The 23,769-nt window shown below is 44.5% G+C and overlaps 4 protein-coding genes across 5 annotated transcripts; 1 reads left to right on the plus strand and 3 right to left on the minus strand.

Annotated features, from left to right (window-relative positions):
• Positions 1 to 142: 142 nt before the first annotated feature.
• On the minus strand, positions 143 to 4,674 carry mboat7 (membrane bound O-acyltransferase domain containing 7). The gene is made up of 9 exons (XM_049729716.1): positions 4,541 to 4,674; positions 3,933 to 4,015; positions 3,698 to 3,827; positions 3,450 to 3,576; positions 3,223 to 3,379; positions 2,467 to 2,662; positions 2,216 to 2,368; positions 1,955 to 2,131; positions 143 to 1,868 (listed from the first exon to the last, which is right to left on the minus strand). The coding sequence occupies exons 2-9, from the start codon at positions 4,006 to 4,008 to the stop codon at positions 1,469 to 1,471; spliced, it is 1,416 nt and encodes a 471-aa protein (XP_049585673.1). The 5' UTR covers positions 4,009 to 4,015; positions 4,541 to 4,674; the 3' UTR covers positions 143 to 1,468.
• Positions 4,675 to 5,227: 553 nt separating this feature from the next.
• On the minus strand, positions 5,228 to 7,191 carry rps9 (ribosomal protein S9). The gene is made up of 5 exons (XM_049730231.1): positions 7,056 to 7,191; positions 6,489 to 6,601; positions 6,286 to 6,408; positions 5,922 to 6,108; positions 5,228 to 5,480 (listed from the first exon to the last, which is right to left on the minus strand). The coding sequence occupies exons 2-5, from the start codon at positions 6,583 to 6,585 to the stop codon at positions 5,303 to 5,305; spliced, it is 585 nt and encodes a 194-aa protein (XP_049586188.1). The 5' UTR covers positions 6,586 to 6,601; positions 7,056 to 7,191; the 3' UTR covers positions 5,228 to 5,302.
• Positions 7,192 to 7,912: 721 nt separating this feature from the next.
• rbfox1l (RNA binding fox-1 homolog 1, like) lies at positions 7,913 to 14,662 on the plus strand. Of its 2 annotated transcripts, XM_049731383.2 has the most exons (12): positions 7,915 to 8,313; positions 10,024 to 10,260; positions 12,625 to 12,810; positions 12,919 to 12,972; positions 13,049 to 13,141; positions 13,243 to 13,312; positions 13,382 to 13,441; positions 13,512 to 13,644; positions 13,783 to 13,822; positions 13,901 to 13,980; positions 14,067 to 14,148; positions 14,225 to 14,662. In XM_049731383.2, the coding sequence occupies exons 1-12, from the start codon at positions 8,227 to 8,229 to the stop codon at positions 14,267 to 14,269; spliced, it is 1,167 nt and encodes a 388-aa protein (XP_049587340.1). In that variant the 5' UTR covers positions 7,915 to 8,226; the 3' UTR covers positions 14,270 to 14,662. The 2 variants fall into 2 exon arrangements, with proteins under 2 accessions (XP_049587339.1, XP_049587340.1); XM_049731382.1 differs by having other exon boundaries at positions 7,913 to 8,313; positions 13,243 to 13,441.
• Positions 14,663 to 15,778: 1,116 nt separating this feature from the next.
• leng8 (leukocyte receptor cluster (LRC) member 8) lies at positions 15,779 to 23,323 on the minus strand. Its single transcript, XM_049731380.2, has 15 exons — positions 22,966 to 23,323; positions 22,143 to 22,278; positions 21,919 to 22,041; positions 21,766 to 21,837; positions 21,239 to 21,653; positions 20,971 to 21,130; positions 20,729 to 20,899; positions 20,398 to 20,637; positions 20,055 to 20,213; positions 19,692 to 19,986; positions 19,406 to 19,507; positions 19,254 to 19,322; positions 19,037 to 19,166; positions 18,760 to 18,967; positions 15,779 to 18,583 (listed from the first exon to the last, which is right to left on the minus strand). Exons 1-15 carry the CDS (start codon positions 23,004 to 23,006, stop codon positions 18,421 to 18,423), a joined length of 2,484 nt encoding a protein of 827 aa, XP_049587337.1. The 5' UTR covers positions 23,007 to 23,323; the 3' UTR covers positions 15,779 to 18,420.
• Positions 23,324 to 23,769: the final 446 nt, after the last annotated feature.

Genomic DNA, 23,769 nt, shown 5'->3' on the forward strand with positions numbered 1-23,769 from the left:
AGTCAACACACCCCAATTTAAATGCCACTTTTTTTGTGGTGAAGATGAAGCATTTAAAAAAAAAAAAATTACATCATTGACATTACCTGTACAACTTAATTAAGGGGAGAATGACTTCTGGAAACTGAAATATCACAAAAGATTCCAGGGGTGTGTAGACTTTTTATTTCCACTGTATGCTGAAGTTGGGACTTGACAAGAAAGTACAGTAATCCCTCGTTTATCGTGGATAATTGGTTCCAAAAACCACCAGCGATAAGTGAAATCCGCGAAGTACGGTCACCGACAAGAAGTACTGGGCAGGCTAACGAGTTAGCGGAAAGATGCTAATTCGCGATCATGCTAACACGCGAAAACGGACTTTTAAAGTAATGTAAACGAACATTTGGAGCAATACTACATTGTCCTAAAGATTAGACACGTTTCCTCAATTTAGAAGTTTTATTTTGACTTTTAAATGTTTTTTTTTATTTGGAAAATAAAATCCGCTATGTAGTGAAGCCGCGATAAGCGAAACGCGAAGTAGCAAGGGAGCACTGTATCAAAAGTAACTGGAAAAAAAAAATCACATTTTTGTACAAGGGAAGAAAAAACTATTGAGTGATAACAGGCAGGTGCAGTTCAGAGTGTTCAACAAACGGCGCATAAAAAGACATTTGTCAAGGCAGTGTATTGTATATGTGTCAATATGAACGATTCTAAGCAATATGAATGACAGGTAACATACATGACTCGTAGTGGAAGTGCCGCAGCAAGAAAAACACACAAGTTAACAGACTGGAGGATTCGCAAAATAAAAGAGGTGCGCATGACTTGGACCCTCAGATATTTACAAAACTTTTGCTTTTCACATTCATGCAGTTCTGATGGCGATTGTGCTTCTTCTACTACGACCACATGGAGGCAGTTTAATACAGACACAAAAAAGTTTCAAAACTGACTCAGTAATAATTAGGGCCTGACTAATCATTATGGAATTCTTTTAGGCAGATTCTGATATTTGGCTAAAGAAAATTCTACAATCAAGTAATTGAAAGAAAATGTAATGAATATACGTATAGATTTAGTTTTGGTCCCTTAAAACTTGTAACAATAAAATATATAAATTACAAACAGAACATTTGACTGTTGTACAGTGCTTTCTCCTGAAGTATGAATAAAATCTTACAGCGGTAGAAATGAGTTCAAATCAGCCGCTCTTTGCCAATTTTAAGAGCTAATATTGACCTATAATTGATTTTATGATCATTCAAAGTGATGTGATGTAACTCTCTTTGTTTCACGTTTAGTTCAACAGGGAATGGCAATAAATGGCTTGAACCCTTCTTTGATGGACCCATTGCTTCCTTTGAAATGGATTGAGTCGAGTTCAATGTCAGCTCGTATCTTGATAAACTCATATGGTGCCTCACTTGTACCTCAGGGCACCACCGAAATGAAACTCCAGCTCAATCAAGCGATATTCCATTCAGTCATGTTTGTCATTCTTATCGCCATTACTTTTTGACTTATCCGTCTTCTCAGCATCTGTCTTCTTGTCTGCTCTCCTGCTTCCCCCGAGAGCCCGGCCCACAATTATGCAGCCGACGGCCAGCAAGTGCATGGCGAAGTAGATGGACGACCAGTAGGCGATGGTGTCGGAGGCTTTGAGCAGCACGAAGCCCATGCACATGTAATCGTAAGCTCGCATCTTCAGGAACCAGTGGACCCAGTCGAAGATGCTCTGACCGCGCGGGCCCAGTCGGGCTCGCACCGACGCCTCCATGGCCGACTCGGCGGCGATGCAAAGTGGGATGGTGAGGAAGGACAGGTAGTATCCGGCGTGTATACCGTGCCAGTAGGCGCTAATGAACATGGTCCAGCCCGCCCTAAGCACAGAATCCATTTTTAATTTATGTTCAGTTTGATGCTTTTTAGTTGCTTGAAGCCACAATGGAGCCTTTTCTTCCCTCACCTGAGCGTGTAGGACTTGAAGGGGGCGTTGGGGTAGATGTAGTGATGCAGCCACCACTGCACGGTCATATTCCAGTAACGCATGCCGTGCCGCACCTTCACGCAGAAATCCGTGTTGTAGCAGTCGATGTTCTGGATGGTTTTAAAGTCGTATGTCTCCTCAGCCAGCGACTCGGGGCTTGGAAAAAGATTTTTGAGATTTGTCATGTACTCTGATGCAAACCTTTCAGAGGTCAAGTGTGGGTGATCTAATTTTGGTTACCTGTAGCTGACAGTGGGTCCCCCGCCTGGTTTGCACTGAGCCCGTTCTGGATAGCAGCCCAGACCGGCGCTGATGCATCCGGCCTCTGCGCCGCACCATGCGGCATAGAAGCGCATCCTGAACACGAAGAACACCACTATCATGTAGAAGAACCTGACGTGAGGGTGAAAGAGAAGAAAAATTGGGTTAGGGTTCCTTATGTTGAAATGGCAAAATCCAAATAAAGAGACAGGTTGGTCATTTGAGGTCACCTGAAAAAGAGATTATGATCCAGGAACTCGTCGGTGCGGACGTAAGCCAGTGGGAAGGCGGAGTTGACGGCCAGGAAGAGCGCACCGAAGACCGGCACCAGCTTCAGTCGCTGCAGGCACGGCTCCCAGCCGGGCAGGGCCAGCGGTTTGGGCTGCTCCAGCCAGTCGGTGTAAGTTTGGAAGCGAAAGAACGGGCCTTTTGGAGAGTAGATAATAGGAAGCATGGGAAAAGACAGGAATGAGAGGACAAGGACAGACAGAAATGTGGGGAGTGGACAAAATACACAAATGGAGAAGATGGCATTGGATTCATGTGGGAAGAGCACAAGAATAGCAAAGAGCTAGATTAGTAGGGCTGAACCATTTTGTACAATAAAAGTGAGGTCAAGTTAAACCAAGTAACGGGTTGGCCACAAACTAGTTTTTTTTTTTTTTTATAATCTCAACTGCTTTTAGAGTGAAATTAAGCAGATGTCACCTCCAATTTGCAGCTTTCGAAATTTCATTTTGCTACGTTGCGATGACATTTTGATTAATTGTTCAGCCCGACACATTAGTACTAGTGATACTATTTAACAAAACTAGTTAGACGTATATGAACTCACACGATGTTGGACAAGTAGCAGAGTGAGACAAAGAGAGAAATCGGTTAAGAGTCATGCAAAATAAAGTCATTTCAACAGGATGGATAACATAACATGCTAACGTTTCCACATTTCCTCTTACAAGCGACACAACTTCTTCTTCCCGACTCACCTGTCATGACACCCACATAACAGTAGCTGTACGACATGATGTCATACAAGGACGGCTCCCGAGACAGACGACCAACCGCTGAAGACCTGCTGAAGGAACTCACTTCCTTCTTCTTCTCCACGTGGAAGCCGTGCACCTCGTTGGCTAGGCTCACCATCTGACTCGTATCAGAGTGCAGAAAGTGTCAAAACATCCGTTTGGACTTTGGTTTTCAGACAATTGTGTACCTTGAGTGTGAGAAGCAGCTGGACGGCGTTGGCAAAAGGTGTCGGCGCAGGCAAACCAAACCATGTGACCAACCGGAAGAAGAGGAGGTATAAAAAGGTCCAGGTGAGACTCAAGGCAGGAGCGAGCCTTTATACGCAGAGGAGAACGCACTCAGTATAGGACACGCTAAAGTTTTGAAATGTCTCTTCTCAAATATTCCATTGAGGCTGCTCCTCCACTGTAATAATAATCATATTTAAAAAACTACCTCCAGTTGCTCTTGATAATAATCCAGGTTCCAATCACCGTCACCAAGGAGTGGAGTGTGTGCACTTGACAGGTAGTGATCGTAATAGAGAGACCCAGGAGCATAGCAGCCCCCTGCTTTACGGGAGGACCTGATACCAAAACATGACATCATCAAGAGCTCCAATCCCATCAAGTGACATTCAGATACAGATTACAACTGTCCAAAACATGGAAGAACTCAAAAAGACACTCACTGAGGGAACGGAAAAGGAATCCAAGTGGGATGGAGGCTGCGAGGACCCCCAAGTACACCAGCTCATCAGGAGACATTGTTGCTCTGCAAGCAAAAATAATAATCATTCATAAAATGAAATAAAATAAAAACGACATGATTTTTCTAACAACAGTGCATGTTGACAGTCGTTATTTCTGATTTTAGTGGTTTGTATATACGAGGAAATATTTGCTCCAGACAAGCAGCAATGTCGCACATGGAAAATTTAAGATGTATGCAAATTAAATTTTAGGTTTTAAATCGATATGTGGGCGTTTTAGTATCCAGTTTGTCTTCAACCTTTGAATTCACTTGATTGACCATCTTTATTATGCAGACTTGCGCGTCATTTTTTGACGCCGACAGTCAATGTTGCCTGGACTGGGGGTAGATTAATGATAACAATTTTAAAACCCTTTCACCGAAAAACACAAAACAGTTCAGCCACATAAGTGAAAGTCGGCAACCCGGCGGGATAAGCAGCTCCTCAATGCTCACAGTGCGATACTGGATGACATTTAAAGTAGTTTAATAAATTAGCGTAATTGGTTTACACAAGCGTGTGCGACACAAAGCCATGATACTTACGCGGAAGAGGACTGCTGTTAAATGGAGACGAACCAAGCCCTACTTTGCCATTCACAACAAGTCTCCACTGACAGGGAAAGTACTTCTGGTTTCGTGACGTTAAACGACATGATTGGACGCGGCCATTTTGCCTTAGCGGCGGGCTGTACCATCACAGGAGTAGTAAATGTATCCATTATTGCAGGGAATGTCAACCGGTGGTCCGTGGGGCTATTCCAGGTGGTCCGCAAATAATTGTAACGTTTTTAAAAATAAAATTGGTTTATTTAGACTTGATTTATTTCCCAGCTAATTTTGTGAACAATCAACTGACTTCTTCTGTCTTCCTGGGGGTGTTTTCACAAGGTATAGCAAATTTGAACAGGTTCCTCCCTCCCTAAGGAAAGATACAACTAACACTAACCATGAAAATAAGTAACCCCCCTCCCATTTATAGAGTGAGACTTCAACCTTGAAGGTGATGGGTTCAATTTATACTTGATTTTTCAGGTAATTTTGAGAATGAATCATTTACCCATTCAAATTATGTCACATGTAGCTGAGACTCGTAAAATAAATTAAAAATATTTCACCAAAGAAGTGGTCCTCAAGTAGCTTCTTGGTTATAATGGTGGTCCTTTAGACGTAACCATTATTGCCTAAATTTTAATTATTTCTGCTATCAATTAAAAAACAAGTCAACTCAGGTTTGTTGGTCAAACCAATCGTTTATTGAAAACTTGACAGGAGGTTTTTCAACACGCCTCCTGAGTGATATCCTTCTTAATCCTCCTCCTCATCATCAGCTCCGGCTCCACCTCCCTGGCCCTTCTTGGAGTTCTTTCTCTTAACACGGCCTGGGCGTCCGCCACCGTATGGGGACCTGAGGGAGAAGTCAATGTGCTTCTGGCTGTCCAGGCGCACCACGAAAGAGGGGATGTTGACCACCTGCTTGCGCACACTGTGGAGAGAGCAAAGGGGAAACTTAAGAATGCGACAGTTGTGAAATTCAACCTGCAATACGATACAATAGTCCTAATTGTGTTAGGCTTCATTGACGAGGAATTCTTGACACCACAGAAAATCTGCACATTTTAAATCTTAATCACCAGCCTGGAGAGTTGCGGGTAGCAGCCACTACCATTGCCCGAGGTGCAACCCATACCTTACCTAATTGCCCCCAGGTATCAGTCAGAGCGCTCGTTGGCAGGATTGGCTCTGGGCAATGCTTTACTGACAAGGTATACGGCTTTGATACCGAATTGACCTTGGTGATATATTTAACCCATCTCAGCGGAGGGTGTTAAAAGCCAGCAGTCCTCTGATGGAAGAGGAAGCATCGGGCATCGCATGAGACTTGACGCCCTTTTCCCCCCAATGTGTACGTTTCGTCTCAACGTACCGGATGTGCCTCTGGCGGATAAGCACTCGGGCATGGTGGATGCTCTTGGCGAGTCCGAGCTTGAAAACCTGAGTCTGCAGCCTCCTCTCCAAGAAGTCCTCAACCTTCAGACCCAGGATGTAATCCAGCTTCATCTTGGCCTCATCCAACACGCCGATACGCACCAGACGCCTGAGCAAGGCATTACCTGCATGTGACGAAAGCATTTAGTTTCACCCCCACAAAAACACACATTTTATAATCCACTCTGAGCATTAAGCCTCATTCACGAGGAATTCGTGACCACACTGGAAATTCAGACAATTTAAATTTAAATCACTGGCTAAAACCTCAAAGTGACTTTCAACACAAGGTTGTTGAATACCTTCAAACAGACGCTTGGGGTCTTTCTCGTCCAGAGTGAGCAGCTCTCTGGCAGCTTTACGAATCTTGGCCAGGGTGAACTTGACCCTCCACACCTCACGCTTGTTCCTCAAGCCATACTCGCCTGAAAGGACAGAGGACCTTTCAGTGTCATATGACTCAGTAGGTCCACAATCACACCACAATGATGAGCTTATAACACACCAATGAGTTTCAACTCCTGGTCGAGACGGGACTTCTCGAAGGGACGGCGGGGGGTAACATAAGTCTTGCGACACACCCAGCTCCTGGCAACGGGCATGGCTGCTTACAAGTGCCTGCATATGCAAAGAAATGTCAATACACACGAATTAACTGATTAATATTTATCCATGCACAAGAAAGTCTATGTGTTCAGCTGACTGTAGCTGTTGATACACACAATCCAATGAGTATCTATCACAAGAGCCAATATTGTAATCTGCAACAGCGTGTCAAAATTTAAAGACTCCTGTATAAACCCCGGCCTTCGAAATATTGATATTACGATTAAAACAGTCAAGCGCAGTTTACAATGGACGTGAACAGGCCGCACATTCGCCAGACCACGTTGCTCCGTATTAGCATTAGCATGTGCGCTAGCGTTGCAAAAAACGACAGAACACCATGGTAAGGTTTACAAATGACACATTTAGTCAAGCGGGAGAGTTGTTCAAAATGATGTTGAATAACCTTAGCATTTTAAATAAGGCGTGTGTAAGTTGCAAAAAGCCAGAGGACTGTGAACCGTACCTGCTTCGCTCAGGCTTGCGTAGTAAAGAGGAAGTCGAAGGCGGGCCTGAGTGTTTTATATGGTATTTGAAGACTACATATCCCATCATGCTTTTTACCAAGTGAGCGAAACTAATATATTTGTTATGTCGCCCCCTGCTGCCGGAAAACCATAAATAAATATGAAGTACTTGATGCATCGTTTATTTTATGGGAGTTTCTAATACACTGACTGACAGCATTTATACTTTCCTTTTGCACAAATATTAATGTAGCATAATTATATTAGCTTTATTACTTGCTATATTACAATATGCGACTTCTAAGACTGAAATTAAATCTAGTCCTTCCTCAAAGATGCCCTTTGTTTTTTTCTGTACTACGTTGTTTACACTATTTTGGAATCAAGACAACATTTTGAAACTTTTTAGTTATAATCCCTAAAGGTATTTTAGAATAGAATAGCATTTTTTTTATTGTTGTCACTATAGAAATATACAATGTGATTGAAAACGACTCCTTCTCCTGTGCAAATAAATGCATAAGAAATTCAATACGTAAATAAATAAATAAATAAATAAATAAATAAATAAATAAATAAATAAATAAATAAATAAATATATTTACAACAGAAGACAATCCAAAAATAATTTACTATGACTTCTATTGGGGCTTTTTTCACAAGGGGTCAAACGACCTTTAGCAGCGTCCACTACCGGATCATTGATGGCTGTTCATTTTGTTTGCAAAGAACATGCCAGAAGTTGTGAGAAACGTTGCTTGCCAATGTGTGTCAGGGCGAGAGAGGGTGGTAAGGTGGTACTCATAAGGAAGGACACGAGGGACTATTTATAATACTCTGAAATGAGAGCCCCGAGCATGTGTTTCTGTCTGTCAGGCCGCATGATCGCCTCATGGACACACCGAAAGCTCTTTTCACTGCTGGATATCCCGTCTTGACCGGACAGGACGCTGCTTGTTTTGCATGTGTGGAGGGGGTTTGACTCACCTCCACGCTTTGGGTTCACAAACTTGAAGCTGTCCTTCACTAACCTGGATCTTTCTCTCAATTTGGAATACTTTTTTCTTTTCTAGCTGGACTCACCGTCTGCTCTCCTGAGGTCAACTTTAGTTTTTTCACCCCTTGTCCTCCACTCTTGCTCATTCTCCCGCTGTGAGGTTTTTCGAGGCCATGCTTTCCTCACCCACTGTTATCCTCCAGCCTTATGGACTGCCTGTCTACCCGCAGACGACCACTTGCTACCCCAGCATAGTCCAGGTAACACTTGCGTTTTGTTGAACACATCAGTCAGGTGTAAAGAAGAGTGTGCACCTCACGGGAGGAGACGAAAGAGGATTTCAGACGTGTGGTTGCTTTAGAGTGCCTCATGGTCGCAACTATGAGTGCATGCATGTCACGGAGGGAAATGTTGAAGAGCGAGGGATTTTTTAAAAAGTCGTATATGGCAGCGAGCGTGCAGAGTGGGGCTTCGCTCCAGCGGGGTTTCGTTAGAGCGCCTCGTTGTAGCATACATTTTTCCTGGTTGGAGTAGTGGTATTTGTTTGACGGCTGCTTTTGGCGCATTCAGTGGGAAGGGACACAATATTTGAAATTGGAGAGAACAACTTGATTTGTCACGATTTTGAAGCTGGATTTTACAGACTTGTTGATTTTTTTTTAATTCAAATTTGGCAAGGCTGTCAACCACTCTTTTCTGTGTTGTGTCTGCCAAATTTAGAAGATATTTTTTATTTTGAATGGACAGCAACTCAAACACATTTTTTTATACATTTACTATTGATTTTAAAACTAAAATGACCTTTGATCGGAAAAAGGTGTGTGCTTATGCGTGTGTGTCCCTGACATGCCATCAATGCCACAATGTATCTGGCATGCTTCCACCTTGTCAACCGTATTTTTAGGCTCGCTCTCCTGAGCAGATAATCACAGGAGGAGATTCTGTCACCTATCTGGTTTTCTGCAATCAGCTCCTCTTAAAATAGAGGTGCGGCGATAGTACAAGCAAGCATCTGTTTCCAAACTAAATATGTCGGCATGTTGAGAAATGTTTTTTCTAGTTTAATTGCACTCAAATCCTGGAAGATGTCCCTAACGGTCTCCCATACTTGAGCATGTCGCTCGCCACATCTGCAGTTGGCGTCGGGTGCGTGGAAATGGCACGACAGCTGTCTCAGCAGGCACCTGGCCCTCGAGCTGTTGACCTGTGACCCCTGAGCAGACAGCTGAGGTGCTAAGAGAGGAGAACAAGACAGATAAGACAAATGAGTATAGAGATACAAAGGGGGCAGACGCTATTCACTGGGACCAGAACAAAAGTAGGGTGTCATATCTCACAGAACAGCGTTAGCTTTGTGTCAGGAGGGTCCTGTCCAAAAAAAAAAAAAGATAATAATGCTGACTTTAGATAAAACACAGTGATTGACAGTCACAGATGTGCACAGGTGCTGTGGGAGTCCCCCTCGGCCCCTTTCTCCGCCCCTTGTGTTTGTGGCGATCATTTGATGGGATTGGTGGAGGGTTAGCGCGGATGGCGCGGTGGGCGGGTGGTGGGCCGCCATTAAAACATGCAGCAGTTGATGTTGAGGGACTCACAAATTCCGGGGTGCGCTGAAGGGGTAAGACCATGCTTGCATTGTATTACTATTCTCTCAATAGGACCCAAAATGATCGTTCTGTTGTTGTTGTTTTTTTAGCATTGTGATTCTGTGTTACAGGATTTGATCAAGGTTTTGCAACTAAATAACTTTTAGGTGATGTAAGAAAATCTAGAATGCTTGCACAGGGTAGTCATGAGTAGCCTTCACTAGAGCACATAATAGCTCAAGCAATTAAATGCTTAAAAAAAATGTCAATTTAAAAATGAGATTTGCATCAAGTAGACAAATTATAAGAATTGCGTCCGAGCATTTCCGTCGAATTTTATTTAAATGTAAATTGAATCCACCATCGTCCTCCCCTTCTTCTCAGGGGGGCCCCACGCAGGAGGCGGGCCCGGGGGGCACCGACCCCGCCCTGCCCCAGGTGTACGCCGCACCGCCCTCCTACCCGACCCCGGGTCAAGGTCCAGCGGCGTCGGCGGGCAGGCTGCCGCCTCTGGAATTTAGCTCGGCACACCCCGGCTCCGAATACCCTGAGCATGCCCAGCTGAGGGTCTACCAGGGCCCTCAGCTGGAGGGCGCCGAGCCTCTGACCTCTACCAACACGGTAAGGACTGCAAGGTATGAAAGTCACCTGACGACAGTGTGCAGAAGGGAAAAACATTAATGAGTGAGTCATAGTCGTTCTACTAGCGTGGTGATTTTTTTTTTTTTAAAATGACATAGAATCAATTCTCCATTTTGCGAGTTAATGAGGCCCACCTACTTTCACTGCCCCCCCTTGCCTCTGTTATGTCTTTTTACAGCACAACCGTATCAATGACACTCAGAAAGGGGGACAGCTGAGAGTGTTGTTGAAAATAAATCCCCCTGTTTGCGGTGGCTCTTTTCAAACAGGCAGTACACCAGATTAGCTTTCATAGATTAAAGAGGTGAAAGTGTGTGTTGATATTGTGTGAAGGTCTTTTTCATATGCTGGGAAAGACACCGTCTCCATCTGTTGTTGCTATTTAGAAATGTAGAGGGGAGGAAAAAAACAAAACAAATTTATTCTATTCATCTGTCCAAGAAACAATTTGCATTTTTACATTTTTACGAGGTTCTGTGCTTTGACTGTTATGTACATCTTTAAGACTGTTGGGAAATAAAATACGTTACTCTTTTTACAGCAAGTACCACCAAATCAACTAAATGGTCTTTTGTGTGGCCCCCGTATATTTGATGACTATAGAGCCCCTCACCCCCCTCCCTCAGACACACAAGGCTCCATGCTGGGAGAAAGTTGAGGCGGCGCCACGGAAAGGGGAGGGAGGGGCGAAGGGGGGAGGCAGACCAGATGACCCCCCCACCCCACCCTCTCTCCCACTCTGAAATATCACAACACAGGTCCAGAACGTTATTCTGCATCGTGACATGACATCACCAAACCGGCTCGACCCCCCCGCTCCCCCCACCTGTGGTGTATGTGCGTGTGTGTGCGCGTGCGTGCGAGTGTGTGTGTCCCCCCCCCCCCCCCCCCCAACCAAGCATATTAATGATGACACTTTCCCTTTAACCCTTGGCAGAAAAGCAGCACCTTGACCTCAGACTGACCCGTTTGGAACGCTCTTCTTTTCCTCTTTGTGTCTCTTTTTTGTTGTTTCAAGCTTTCTGCCGCTTCATTTCTCCATCTGTGCTACATTCGGGCCTCACTGGAAAGCTAATCTTAGCCCACCTGTGCATTTTTTTCCATGTATTGATTTTCCGATTTAACACGCCGACACATTGACGCGCACACTCCATATTAGCGCACACTCGCATCGTGGTGCATTGTGGGACAAGTGAATGTTTCTCTTCCTTACTTTTTGTATTGTTGTGCATGGGACAGTTGGAAGCAAATTGATTTTTTACGGCATTTCTGCAGTTGGATGTGTTTCACTTTGTTACAGCTGTTTGGGGAGAGTGAGAAGCTGTATTAGGGCCCTCCGGTTTGCTTATTATTATTATTATTATTATTATTATTATTATTATTATTATTATTATTATTATTATAGAGCCAAATAAGTCATACATAAATAGGTAGACCCTAAAAAAAATCTGAAAAAAAATCTTTCTGAAAAGACAGGAAGTTTCCTCTTTAAAAGTGTTGAGAGGTTCAAGTCAAGTCAAGTCAAGTCAAGTCAAGTCAAGTCAAGTCAAGTCAAGTTTAAAATGATAGTTTTAGCAAACTAGCACCTGACAACATTTTGAAAATAATTCAGCCCCAGAGGCCTTTCACTTCACCTTGAGAGATTTGGTGGGCAATTGAATCATGAATAGACCCACAAAAAAGTCTCAGTAACAAAAGCCTAAAAAAACAGAGGAAGACTACCATTTTAATGTGACTCTGTAGCACCCGACGAACTTTTAATAACAATTCGGCCTCAAAAGCTAGTTTGACTTTGTAAGACAAAATTCAGTGGGCATGCAGTATTATGAGTAGACCCATTAAAAAAAAGTTTCATGATAGACGTGTCTGTTCATCATTGTCTCCTGGCAAGAGCACAGTGGCAAAATTTAACGACACACCATAAAACCTCAAAGTCTAATAAAACATTTCCACCAAAAGTCGTAATATAATTTTCTGAAAATTCAGCCTCTGAAATCACTGAGCAACATGCAATTGGGTTATTTGGAAATTTGATCATGTTAAATTTTGAACTAGTAGTAATTACTAGTTGTACTTTTCCACAGGCATGTTTTAAGGCGCCCTCCCTCCCCCCTTTACTTTCACACCTCCTCACGTATGCCTGAGAGGGATCACTGGTTGCGGAATGCTCTTTGGTTTGGATTCCTGACCTGGTGGCCATGTCTTGTCTAACGTTATGCGATGCTTTGTACACAACCAGGAAGTGATCAGATGTCCCCCGCCCTCATTTGGCTACACACGTTCCCTCACAGTCACTCTCTTTTTCCACCCGTTTTCCCTTTTTGTTCTTTGCTGGGCCATCAGGAGGAAGCTTTGGCCCCTGTGGCCTCGGACCCTCAAGCTCTGAGTGTGTCTGTGGCATCTGGCGGAAGCGGCGGCGGAGGGAGCGGGAGTGATGACGAAGGGTCCGGCAAGGCCCAGCCCAAACGCCTCCACGTGTCAAACATCCCCTTCCGCTTCAGGGACCCGGACCTTCGGCAGATGTTTGGGGTACGGATTTTTTTTATTTTTTTTTATTACATATACAAAGACGTCTTGATGATCCCTGCGTCATCAAATTTACATCATTATGATGCAAAAGTTACATTTCTTTTCTAGCAATTTGGAAAAATCCTGGATGTAGAGATTATTTTCAACGAAAGGGGGTCAAAGGTCAGTGACAAAGTTTGGACGACAATGCGAAACGGTGACATGAACAAATCCACAAATAGCACCAACACTCTTACAGGGATTCGGGTTCGTCACCTTTGAGAGCGCGGCCGAGGCTGACCGAGCACGGGAGAAACTGAACGGGACGATCGTGGAAGGGAGGAAGATCGAGGTCAGACAAACACATCTGTTTCCATAGCGACTACACAATTTAGTTATAGTGAGAACACAATCACTGATGACCTCACAATTTCAATATTTTTGCCTTTTCAGGTGAATAATGCCACTGCAAGGGTAGTTACCAAAAAGCCACAAACGCCGCTTGTGAACAGCGACCTTTCACGTAAGACACAACTAGGTCAAAGGTTGCTTCTGTTTCTTGGCTTTGAATTATTTGTGCTTGTCCGTATAGCTTCCGGGTGGAAAATCAACCCTGTCATGGGGGCCATGTACGCACCGGAACTCTACACAGGTCAGTCAAGGCAACACAATCAATAACAATTGGCAGCTATCTCAATTATTTGCATGCTTTTGTTGTTCAGTGGCCGGTTTCCCCTACCCGGTGGCGGCGCCCGCATTGGCCTACCGGGGCTCGACGCTGAGGGGTCGAGGCCGGACCATCTACAACACTATTCGCTCCGCCGCAACGCCTACTGCTGTGCCAGCCTACCCAGGGTACGGCTGGACTGAACTAAAATCATTTAACCAAACCGGACTTAACTGGATTGGACATTTAACAGAATTTAACTGGACAGAGCCAGACTGAAAAGTAAGTTAAAACGATTTCCTAATGTTTTCCACTTTGCCAATCAGGGTGGTGTATCAAGATGGTCTCTACGGAGCAGAAGTCTACGTAAGTCACTTCACCTACTTGCATTCAACTTGCTTGTCCAATCGGTAACCAGCCTTGACATGATGTATTTCCGTCCAGGGAGGTTATCCTGCCGCGTACAGGGTGGCTCAGACCGCATCGGCCGCCGCCGCCGCCGCTGCTGCAACATACAGCGACGGGTAGGCAGACATGTCAAGGAAAATATCTTCCACTGCAAGTTGCATTATGACAAGTGAACATTTGGATATTGCAATGATGTCACCAGATACGGCCGCGTTTACGCCACAGCCGCGGACCCCTATCACCACTCGGTGGGACCAACAACCACATATGGCGTTGGCACCATGGTGAGTTTACGCTGGCATGCAAACACTTCTTTTTTCCAGAACTGATTCATTGTATTTCCATTTCTTTCTTTCGCAGGCCAGTTTGTATCGAGGAGGATACAACCGCTTCACTCCCTACTGATGTACTGTGACCTGTATGCCGCCCACAGGGAGTGACTGAAGTTGTAAATATTGCGTACTGTACTGTTCTCCATGCTCAGCACACGCATTGCATTATTAGTGTATTTTACAAGCGAACTTTTCAAGGAGGACTTGTGACGCTAGAACACCACCGTGGGAGATATTTGGATCTCATTTTCATACGTTGTTTGGATGATGTGCCGGAGCTTTATTTAAGTGTGTGTTTGAGTGTGTGTGTGTCTGGGAGTCACGTGTGAGCTGTTTGGCCCATTGCAGAGTTGACTGGGGTTTTAGTTGTGTTTCTTACTAACAAACTACCTCTTTTCTTTTGGCTTTTCTTTCTGATCTCGCTGCGTGTGATGTTTACTTCTAAATAAAACTCTTTTCATCTGGCTTTCTTGTTTTGCTCATTTTTCTCACTTGTGTGACTGTCCTTTGCTTTCTATTGCTTAAAAAACGAGGCCTCATTGACCTTTCAGTTAACAGGCTTCATGTGAAAACTGGAGCTTTTTGACTTTCTCAGCTTTATTATTTCCAACATAGCTTAGTTCTTTTCTATCATAGTTTCTTCTTTCTAATTATTTAGTTATGGTTGAACTTCCTCGCTTTAAATGCTCTTGCTTCATTTTTCCATTCCATACATTTTGCTTGACCTCCTTATTTCTTACGCATGTTTTTTTCATATACTGTCCTCTGCTTAGCTACCTTATAGTTCTACTTTAGATTTTGCTATTTGCTTGCTTGAAAAGCAGCAAGCATCTCTGATGGTTTCTACATTTCTAAGCTTGTTTGGCAGGCTTTCTTTTGCTTCTCAACTTTTCTTGTACTTGTGCTTCGCTTTAACTAGACACTTGACCACCGGTTCATCTTACATTTGCAAGGTTTCAACACTTTGCTGCTGAATGAGAAACAGTCCAAACGTTTGACTAAGTGTGTAGTTTCCTTGTTGAGGTGGCGATTATGTGCTAACAACAAACACAAACAATGCAGCAACTAATGTAGATACGCACAGAAAAAACTGACATTGCGAACTCATTGCGAAAATTCGTTGACTATTTATACTGCCGCCTGGTGGTCAACACACGTAAGCCAGAAAGCGTAGTCAGTCATCAGCTGTTTTGTTTACATTTTCCTTATAAAAAAAAACGCATTACAAAAATTTGCCTTAAAACTTTAAAGGGGAGGAACGCCATTTATATAAAATAAGAAATGTTGTTTTAAGTTACGGACTACACTCAGTACAAAAGGCACGAAGATTTTCTTATAGAGCTCAAACTTTGCTTTCCTTCTTGTCAGTTTTTATGTTTTCTAAATGCATATTTTTTTCCTACTTCACTTCTTGTTTTTCCCTTTTCACAACTCCCACCCAATCCACCAGGGTAAAATGTCAACATGTTAAGTCGGTACTGTAAATCCATTTTGAGGGTAACACCCACAGTATTTTATAATAAACCTAAGACACCCAGCTTGAGTCTGCTTTGTTTAAATGTTCACATTAACCACACACGTGGATGCTTCTTGTTTTTATTAGATTCTTCAAGGAGTATATGTACACAATATATACAGATGCTGGTGCTATCAAAATTTGTCATGGGGGGGAGGGGGGGAGAGAAGACAGGCATTGCAAACAACCTTCAGCTACAGATGTTAGTGAGCTGCAATGTCCATACTTACTACCATGACTATGTGCGAGTGCAACATAAAATGAATGACATCTATGAGAGCAGAAGGAAGAGACAGAAGGCATGCATGGGTGGTGAAAAGAAAATTAAAGTGAGGGAGGAGAAAGAAAAGATGAGAGGGGAAAGGAGGTGAATGGGAGTAGATGAGAAGTTCACGTGGCACTGGAAAGGACTTTGAGAGGCAGATATCAAGGAGGAAGTGACAAACAACTTGATGAGTAATCAATAGTACATGATAGCAAAAATACTGAGACTTTGTAGCGGGGAGAACAAAAATATCCAGAGTGTGAAATGCGTTGCGACCTGCTGGGATTTTGATTTCTTTGGTCAACAATACGACAGCGGATATATCAATTTCTTACGCGGACGGGAATAATTTAAAAACTCAAGCGGACAAACAGAAATCGACTTGATAGCATTGGCTGACATGTTAAAATAAAGTTACGTAATGAGGAAAGGGGAGAAACTTAAAAACATTTGAGCAGTTATCAGCACACATTGGTTGCACATGAGGCTCAAAGGAGATCGAGCTTGGCTTTCAAAAGGCGCTGAGGCGAGACTTGCTCACAAGCGACTCTCCCGCTTGGCCGCTCAGCGTCCTGATCCGCATGTTGCCTCCTGCAATGCAGCAAGCCGGCCGTAAGACCGGCTGAAGGGTGGGTGAGGCGGGGTGTGACTCCCCAGGGAAGGATTGGGTGGAGGGTCAAGGGGTCAGGAGGAGAGGTCAAAAGGGGAAGAAAGGAGACAAATTACAACAATGTCCAAATACGCATCAAGGAAGAAGGGAAAAAAAACTTAGATCAGGGGTGGGGAACCTGCGAGGTCAAAATGTTTTGGGCGATTTTAACAGGTTTCCTTTAGTCACATGGAGAGCAGGTCAAATATTGTGGCAGGTTCCACACCCCCCACATTTGATCTTTGGCAGCAGGCATCATTTTACGTTTGACTGCACACGCGCCAGTATAAAACTAAAACACACTTACCATGTGCGGACACACCTAAACTACAAAACCACTGCAGAATGAACCACAGCAATTGTCATACAATATTTACAATACATCTCAAAGGAAGAAAAAAAAAAAGTCATAGCTCAGCTTCTTAAAATGCCTCTCCACAGTTCCATAATAACACATTTCAAAAAAACTGAAAATATCTCCGTACTTTCTTCCGGCATTTTTGGAAAAGCGTTTCGAGTTCATCTGTCATTAATCGGACTAAACAAGACTAAGTTGAAGGATTTTGAGGATAGATAACTTAAGTGATGTTAAAAGTTCAGACATTCCGACAGCACTGAGTGTCAAATTTCGATTGATGGTTTTGACACTAAATTAAATTTTCAAACCATCATTGTAGCCATATACTTTTTTCATCAATTTAAAGGCCAAATACTGCTGTCCAAAGCCTGGAGAACATCTAATGGGGTGGGCCTCCTGATGTTTCGCGGGCATCCGTCTCGATCCACAGTCCTTTTCTTACCAGCCTTAGTTGCACTCGAGAGCCACACACAGCATACAAACCGGACGATGTCATCCCTCTGCCCGCGATGACCATCTGAGGTGAGGCAGGGGGGACGAGCACCGTGATGAAGAGCAGGCGGCGGAGCTTCCACCTGAGGTTGACCGTGGACTTCTTTCGGCGATGCAGACGGTTGGAGGCGTGAACTCGGAAAACTCAACGAAGAACACGCTCCCGTCTCGAAAGTCATTGCCTCCTGACTTGATGTCACTTGACCCGTGACTAACTACTAAGTGAACTTGAGTCCCAAACTCTGCTCCTTAGGCGATTCTGGACGGGGATCTTGCCCAGAAACCGAAGACCTCCAGGAACCAGGACACAGCGGTCGTCGTAGGAGACGCAAACATACAAACCACAGCTTCCTCTTCTTCTTGACAACCTTTCTGGTGATCTTGGCTTCATTTTGTTTTTGTACAGTCTCTATAGAATCAAAGGTGCTTGTGCGGTCTTCAAACACGACTTGGACCGGTTGCGTGTCTTCTTCTTGAGACTTGAGGTCTTGGAGCTGTTGACTTGGGGAAGGAAGAAAACATAACAGGACACTGTTAGCGTTGACATCGGACAGGGCTAATGGAACAGGAAGCATCGCGCAAGTGCCCTCCCTCATCTGGCCGCGTGAGCCTTTGGCCTCTAAAGTGTTGAGTGAATGAAAGCAGTTTGGGGGAGGGGGGGAGAGCTAATTGTTTTCTGATCTCCTCTACTGGATAGAATGAGAGCAACTTTGTGTGCGCGTCAACAACCTCGTGTCATCTGTCTAACGTTGCTTGAACGACTCTGGGATTCTGAACTTTCATCTCATATGGGACGACATAGGCCCTATATGGGTGCCGGTGTGCCTCTCTGAATTGGAAGAGGTATGTAAAAAGTGCGCTGCATTCGTCAATACTCTGGGATGTGTAGTACTGCCCCGCGACTACATGTCTACCCTCTAAGTGCGCTAAGCCCACCCGCACTCTCATGAGGCAGCCAGTGTGGTGGTGCTGCTTTTGCAGTCTATCCTTAGAGGGTCAGCGGGGGTAAACGAGACACCCAACCCGCTAAGAAACTCCATGCAGGAGTCTAACGAAGTGAAGCCTAGCGTGGACTGCACATACTCCACTGGCAAGTCGGGCCTGAACCTGTGGACAAGAGAAATCGTCAGAAACAGAGTCGATCGTTTTTTTGAAATACAGTGAGCCCCCGCTGTGGCACGTTTCATCCATATTTAAACTCATTGTTTTGCAAGTGAGCCCGGGACGCACGAGTCACGATCAACGGGGGTTCACTGTATATTCTTTGTGGTAAAACATCTTACGTTTTGACTATGGCCCGAAGTGCGATCTTTCTTTCCCTCTCAACAAACTTATCGATGAGGTACGAAGCCATGCGCGGAGCTTCCTCATACAACTTGAAGAAACGGCGATAGTTGCCTAGAGCCCAAGCGGCACGGAGCGCCAGAGCGTGAGCGATGCACACATCCGCTTTCAGTGCCGGATTCAAGTACACCAGCTCGGTGATGAGATCTGTGGGAGGACAATGGGATAAAGAGATGCAATCAAAAGTAAAAATGCGTGTTCATGCGATGGGCGTACCTCCAGAGTTTTTGGTGAAGATGTAGTACAACAAGCGATATGCTGTAAACTCGCCGATGTTCTCTGAGGGGTAGTCCTTGTAGAGGGACTTCAGCTGTGTCTGGCACTGGTTGAATTCCTCATGGTCGCCCTGAAAAACAAAACGCAGACTCTTCAGTTTCCATCTGACGATCTGTAAAAACAGAAAGCTTACATCCTGCCAAGTCAGCAGTCTTACCTTTTCCAGGGCAATGCGAGCATGACACTCGTACACTTCCACGGTGAATTCCGTACGAACTCCTTGGACCTGTGTGAGAAGATAACGTTGAACTTTCACCTTTGGAGACAAATGGGGAAACAAAAGGCATGCCAAATGTGATTCACACTAACCGTGAGGTCCTGTCGTATGGACTTCATCTGCTCACAAGCGTAAGGGTAGTCCTGTTTGGTTTTCCAGTCAGCTTTCACGGCCTGTAAAGACTTTTTCAACACCTGCGTGGCAAAGAAACAGAAGTTTCCAACACAAACGTCCCTGTTATTGCCAACAAGTGTTTACCATTCGGTCGTGGTTTATAGCACAGATTTTCAATGATCTCACGAGTACAGTAAACTTCAACGAAGAATTACTTTAAGCAAGCAAGCACTTTACTGTATGTAAGAGAAGATGACAACTCACATGAATAGGGCGAACAGTGGCGGGGTCTGGGGCACAGGTGAGCCTCAGGTAAGACTTTGTGATGTCCTGGCATGTCCCAACAATGGGACAGTCTTCCCAGCTGAGGCCCTCCTGTGTCCCATCGGGCATGTCCAGATGGTTAATAGACAGCACCAGGGGCTCTGTGCGAAGCTGCTTCTGGAAGCGAGCAGCTCGACTCTGCTTTTTGGCTTCCCGGTCAGGGTCGTGGAAGTCTAAACCCGCATTGCCACCTTTCCTCTTCTTACCACCGGGCACGTTGGAGTCGTCTTGGTTTCTGAAAAGAGGAATGGGAGGTTATTCAAACTGTTGGCTGGTCACAACAAAAGATTCTTTTGATATTACCTCCTGCCTCTAGCTTTTCCACCTCTTCCCCGTCCCCTTTCTCCACCGTGCCCTCGATCCCTGTCGTTGCCACGCCCGCGACCACCTTTCTGGTTTCTTCTCGACAGCTGAGGTCGGAGATCGCTGGAAAGGCTGTTGTCTGACTGTGAGCCGGATTCGCTGGTAGACAACAAGAATAGAATATTCTTAATATTTTTTTTATATAATTCACTTAAAATCCTGCAATATTTATGGTAGTGCCAAATACTGGCAGGATGCACAATTCTGTGTATCCGCCAGTCTGCATTAAGCGTGGCTAAATAAAGGTTGGGAAATTGGATTAGGGTGTGTTCAAAGTGTTTACCTGCGCCGGTGCCTTTGGTTGCTGCGGTCGCGGTTTCTGCCGTGGGTTGGGGAGGGGGACCGAGAGGAAGAGTGCGAGGAACTGGATGAAGGACTGCGCTGAGAAAAGATATTCCGATAGTTTCCCAATCTGTGGCCTCCACCCCTGCCGCGTGTCGCAGCAGCCGCACTTCCACCTCGACTCGCCGCAGTGTCCACACTTCTCGGGACCGCGTGCCAGCGAGATTGCTTACTCTTCAGACTACAAAGTCAAAATGAAATGACATCGTCAAAGTGACGTCACACGCAGTGAACGTTATCATGACCCTGACGGGAGAGGTTTTACTACTTACTCTGGCAGTGGTTCACGGTCCCAGTCGATGGTGTAAGCAGATCCATCCTTTAAGCGGTCCTGCAGAACTTCCTTCAACACCTTCTCCGTGCGGTCTTTGTCTTCCTCCGTCTCGCAGGCTGTGAAACAGCGCTGCACGTACTCCTTCATGGCTGGCGGCCAGTCTTGGGGTCTGCAGATGCAAGTTAACAGGTCAGGCCATCGTCCAACAAAGAGCAACAAGAGTTCAGAGCGAGACATTACCGTGTCGGAGGCGTGGCGCTGGCAGTCACGGGAGAGGCTGGAGGTGGACTGGCAGATTCTGGCTGCTGCTGCTCACTTGGTGAGAATGCCTGGTTAGACGTGGTCACCTGATAAGGCCTCTTGGGAATGTTGAATTTCATCGGGGCAGTGCCAGGTGACTCTGTGGAGACAAATGTTAACAGCACTAAGTAATGCTCTGATGGTGGTGCCTGAGCTCACCATTCACGAGCCGGCTATAGTCGATATATATTTCCAACACTGTTCTTACGTTTCATGCGATGCCAGAGTTGCTGTCCTTGGTTTTGTTTTTTAGCTTTATTAGCCTCTCCTCTGCCTATGTTGGCTCCGAACGGCCCTGTTTGCTGCTGGGGCGGAGCCTGTGGGGGCTGATAGTTGTTCTGGGCCTGAAAGCCCGCTCCATAATTGGGCCGTCCCGGGCACGAGTTGTAAACCTGCATCTGGTTGGGGTCCCCGTGCGTGTATGGCACGGAATTGTTGGAATTGTAAGCAGAATGTGAGGGTGGAGGGGGGTATTGGGAATTGGGTTGAGGAGGCATGGGTGGGGGCGGAGGAGCTGCAGATTTCTCTGGGTTTGGGCTTTGGGGTGGCTGAGGAGTCGAGGGGGGTTGAGGTTGAGAGGGGTAGCTGGGGGTCTGGTCTTCCATTCCAGGCACTGGAGGAGGCTTGAAAAGAAAAAAAAAAAGAATTTGGGGCAAAAAGTCGTGCAAGCGATGACAAAATATTTTCGTGTAACACATCCTGTGTAGTTTTTCTAGTTCAACATTTTATACATACCTGTCCATTTGAGGTTGGTGGCGTTGGGTAAGCACTTTGGGGAACAGCATACTGATTTTGTGTATATCCATACTGTAAAGTAGGTATAGTACAGCAGGTTAGCTTGTGAAAAGGGAAAGATTTGTTGTTATTTAAACTCGGATCCATACGTACTGGATTCATGGGATAGTAGTAGTTATAAGGGTACGTGTATCCTGGATACTGTGGCTGATTTTGCTGGTACCATTGATAATACTGCTGTTGTTGAATGGCGGCATCGTTCAATCCTGCCTGAAACTGAAAAGTAGGATTTACCTTATGATTGAGTATGAGGAAAAATAAATTGTGCTATTCTATAGATATCACTGTAAACTCAAGGCGAGTCAAGGCTGGCTTACCTCTGCAGCAGCGTGGCTGGCAAATGTAGCCTTGGCATTGTTCTGACTCTTACTAATAGAAGCAAGTGCTTGTCTTGCTTTCTCCCATTCTGGGTTTTCTTGAACATGATTCTCAGCAGCACCAACACCATAAGACCTGTCATTTAAATGAGACTTAGTAGGAGTACTTGCATTTAATGCTAGAGCAGAGAAACATTTAAGACAGAAAAAAATGGAGTTTGAAGTGTTTAAGTGATTTGACATTTAAGGGGAATTTTCCCCATTAAAGACATGGGCACCATCAACTGCATAAACCACATCAGGACTGCATCAGGGCATGTTTGCCAACTTCATTGATCATTAACGTCACGTCATTCATGTCCCGTACCTTTGTGATATCTTTAAGATTACACAAAGAAGTCCAAGGGAGCGATAATTTATCTATTGCATGTGTTGGACAAGAAATTGGGGCCATGCTCTTTCAATCCACCAAAATGGGAATATTTTAGGTAACCTTTGATATATACATCTTCAAAATGTTATATAAATACTAATTACAAAGACCAAATTGATTACAATCTCTTCGATTACCATTATGGATAAAATAAATTAAACAAAAGAGTTGACAGGGTGTGCTTTGAAAAATATTATTGCTTAGATGACTAAATAGCTATCAATACCATTGATAGCTCGTTTAAACTTCTGTGAAATGTTGTTCAACATTGCCGTCGCCAATCTTTATCTGACTATAAATGTCAACGCTTTCCACGTCTAGATGTCCGCAAACACAGTTTAGCTTGATGTAATACACCCTAGTGTTATTCTATGGACAAGTATTACATACCAGTTAGTTTTCGGGGCTGTTTGTGCCGCGTTGGCCGCCATTTCGTCTGGAATCAAAGCTAGCGTGAAGCCAGCTAGGACGGCTTAATTTTCGCTAGCTCTATGGCTAGCACAGAAGCTAGGCTAACACCTTTACCTCTGTACTGATGCTACCTAAACGTGACGAAAAACAGGCAGTAGCCCGTCGATGAACAACACTGTGTGTATATTGGAAAGCGAACGTAGGTTTTCTCGATCTCGATTCAATGTATAAATCTAGCGGAGAGCACCATAAGGCATAGAAACAAATGGCCCCTTGCGTCGTCCCGAACAACTTAGACGGACTTGCTGAGGAGCACAAAATGGCAGCTGGGTGAAACGCCAAGCCCTGTGACGTGTAGCGGCAGGATACGCGTCACTGTTTCGTCTTTAGTTAACGTATTTGGTACTTCAAAACACTGGTTGAAAAACGCGAAAATGTGAACCAAGGACGTGTTAAATGATTTAATATTTCGCCATTCGTTCATATTTACCAGTGTTAGGAACTTAGACGAGTACAATTCGGATAATAGTTACTGTACTTAATTGTTTTTCACGATATATATTTATTTTACTTGAGAATTATTTTTCTCTGACCATTTTTACTCTTTCTCCTTACATTTAAAAACATGTTTGAGTTTATCATATGCCTTATTTTTTTTATTACTTATTTGACATTATTATTACTTATTTTTAACATAATGACGTCACTCGCACTTCCGGGCGGCACTGTAGTTCGAGGTGGGACACGCCGTGTTGCGAACAAAGGGCCATTAAAAAAAAAAAA

Source organism: Syngnathus scovelli, chromosome 9 (assembly GCF_024217435.2).
Source record: "Syngnathus scovelli strain Florida chromosome 9, RoL_Ssco_1.2, whole genome shotgun sequence".
NCBI lineage: Eukaryota > Metazoa > Chordata > Actinopteri > Syngnathiformes > Syngnathidae > Syngnathus > Syngnathus scovelli.

What these genes read in the sequence shown, in the direction of transcription:
- mboat7 (XM_049729716.1), bottom strand. Translation starts at nt 4,008, where the DNA reads ATGTCTCCTGATGAGCTGGTGTACTTGGGGGTCCTCGCAGCCTCCATC. An exon ending in ATTCCTTTTCCGTTCCCTCA is followed by an intron (nt 3,828 to 3,932) that starts GTGAGTGTCTTT and finishes TTTTGGTATCAG; the next exon opens with GTCCTCCCGTAAAGCAGGGG. An exon ending in TTATGTGGGTGTCATGACAG is followed by an intron (nt 2,663 to 3,222) that starts GTGAGTCGGGAA and finishes ACTCTCCAAAAG; the next exon opens with GCCCGTTCTTTCGCTTCCAA.
- rps9 (XM_049730231.1), bottom strand. Translation starts at nt 6,585, where the DNA reads ATGCCCGTTGCCAGGAGCTGGGTGTGTCGCAAGACTTATGTTACCCCC. An exon ending in CCCCAAGCGTCTGTTTGAAG is followed by an intron (nt 6,109 to 6,285) that starts GTATTCAACAAC and finishes CGTCACATGCAG; the next exon opens with GTAATGCCTTGCTCAGGCGT. An exon ending in ATCCGCCAGAGGCACATCCG is followed by an intron (nt 5,481 to 5,921) that starts GTACGTTGAGAC and finishes CTCTCTCCACAG; the next exon opens with TGTGCGCAAGCAGGTGGTCA.
- rbfox1l (XM_049731382.1), top strand. Translation starts at nt 8,227, where the DNA reads ATGCTTTCCTCACCCACTGTTATCCTCCAGCCTTATGGACTGCCTGTC. An exon ending in TCAACGAAAGGGGGTCAAAG is followed by an intron (nt 12,973 to 13,048) that starts GTCAGTGACAAA and finishes ACACTCTTACAG; the next exon opens with GGATTCGGGTTCGTCACCTT. An exon ending in TCTACGGAGCAGAAGTCTAC is followed by an intron (nt 13,823 to 13,900) that starts GTAAGTCACTTC and finishes ATTTCCGTCCAG; the next exon opens with GGAGGTTATCCTGCCGCGTA.
- leng8 (XM_049731380.2), bottom strand. Translation starts at nt 23,006, where the DNA reads ATGGCGGCCAACGCGGCACAAACAGCCCCGAAAACTAACTG. An exon ending in CCATACGACAGGACCTCACG is followed by an intron (nt 19,323 to 19,405) that starts GTTAGTGTGAAT and finishes CTTCTCACACAG; the next exon opens with GTCCAAGGAGTTCGTACGGA. An exon ending in CTTCACCAAAAACTCTGGAG is followed by an intron (nt 18,968 to 19,036) that starts GTACGCCCATCG and finishes GTCCTCCCACAG; the next exon opens with ATCTCATCACCGAGCTGGTG.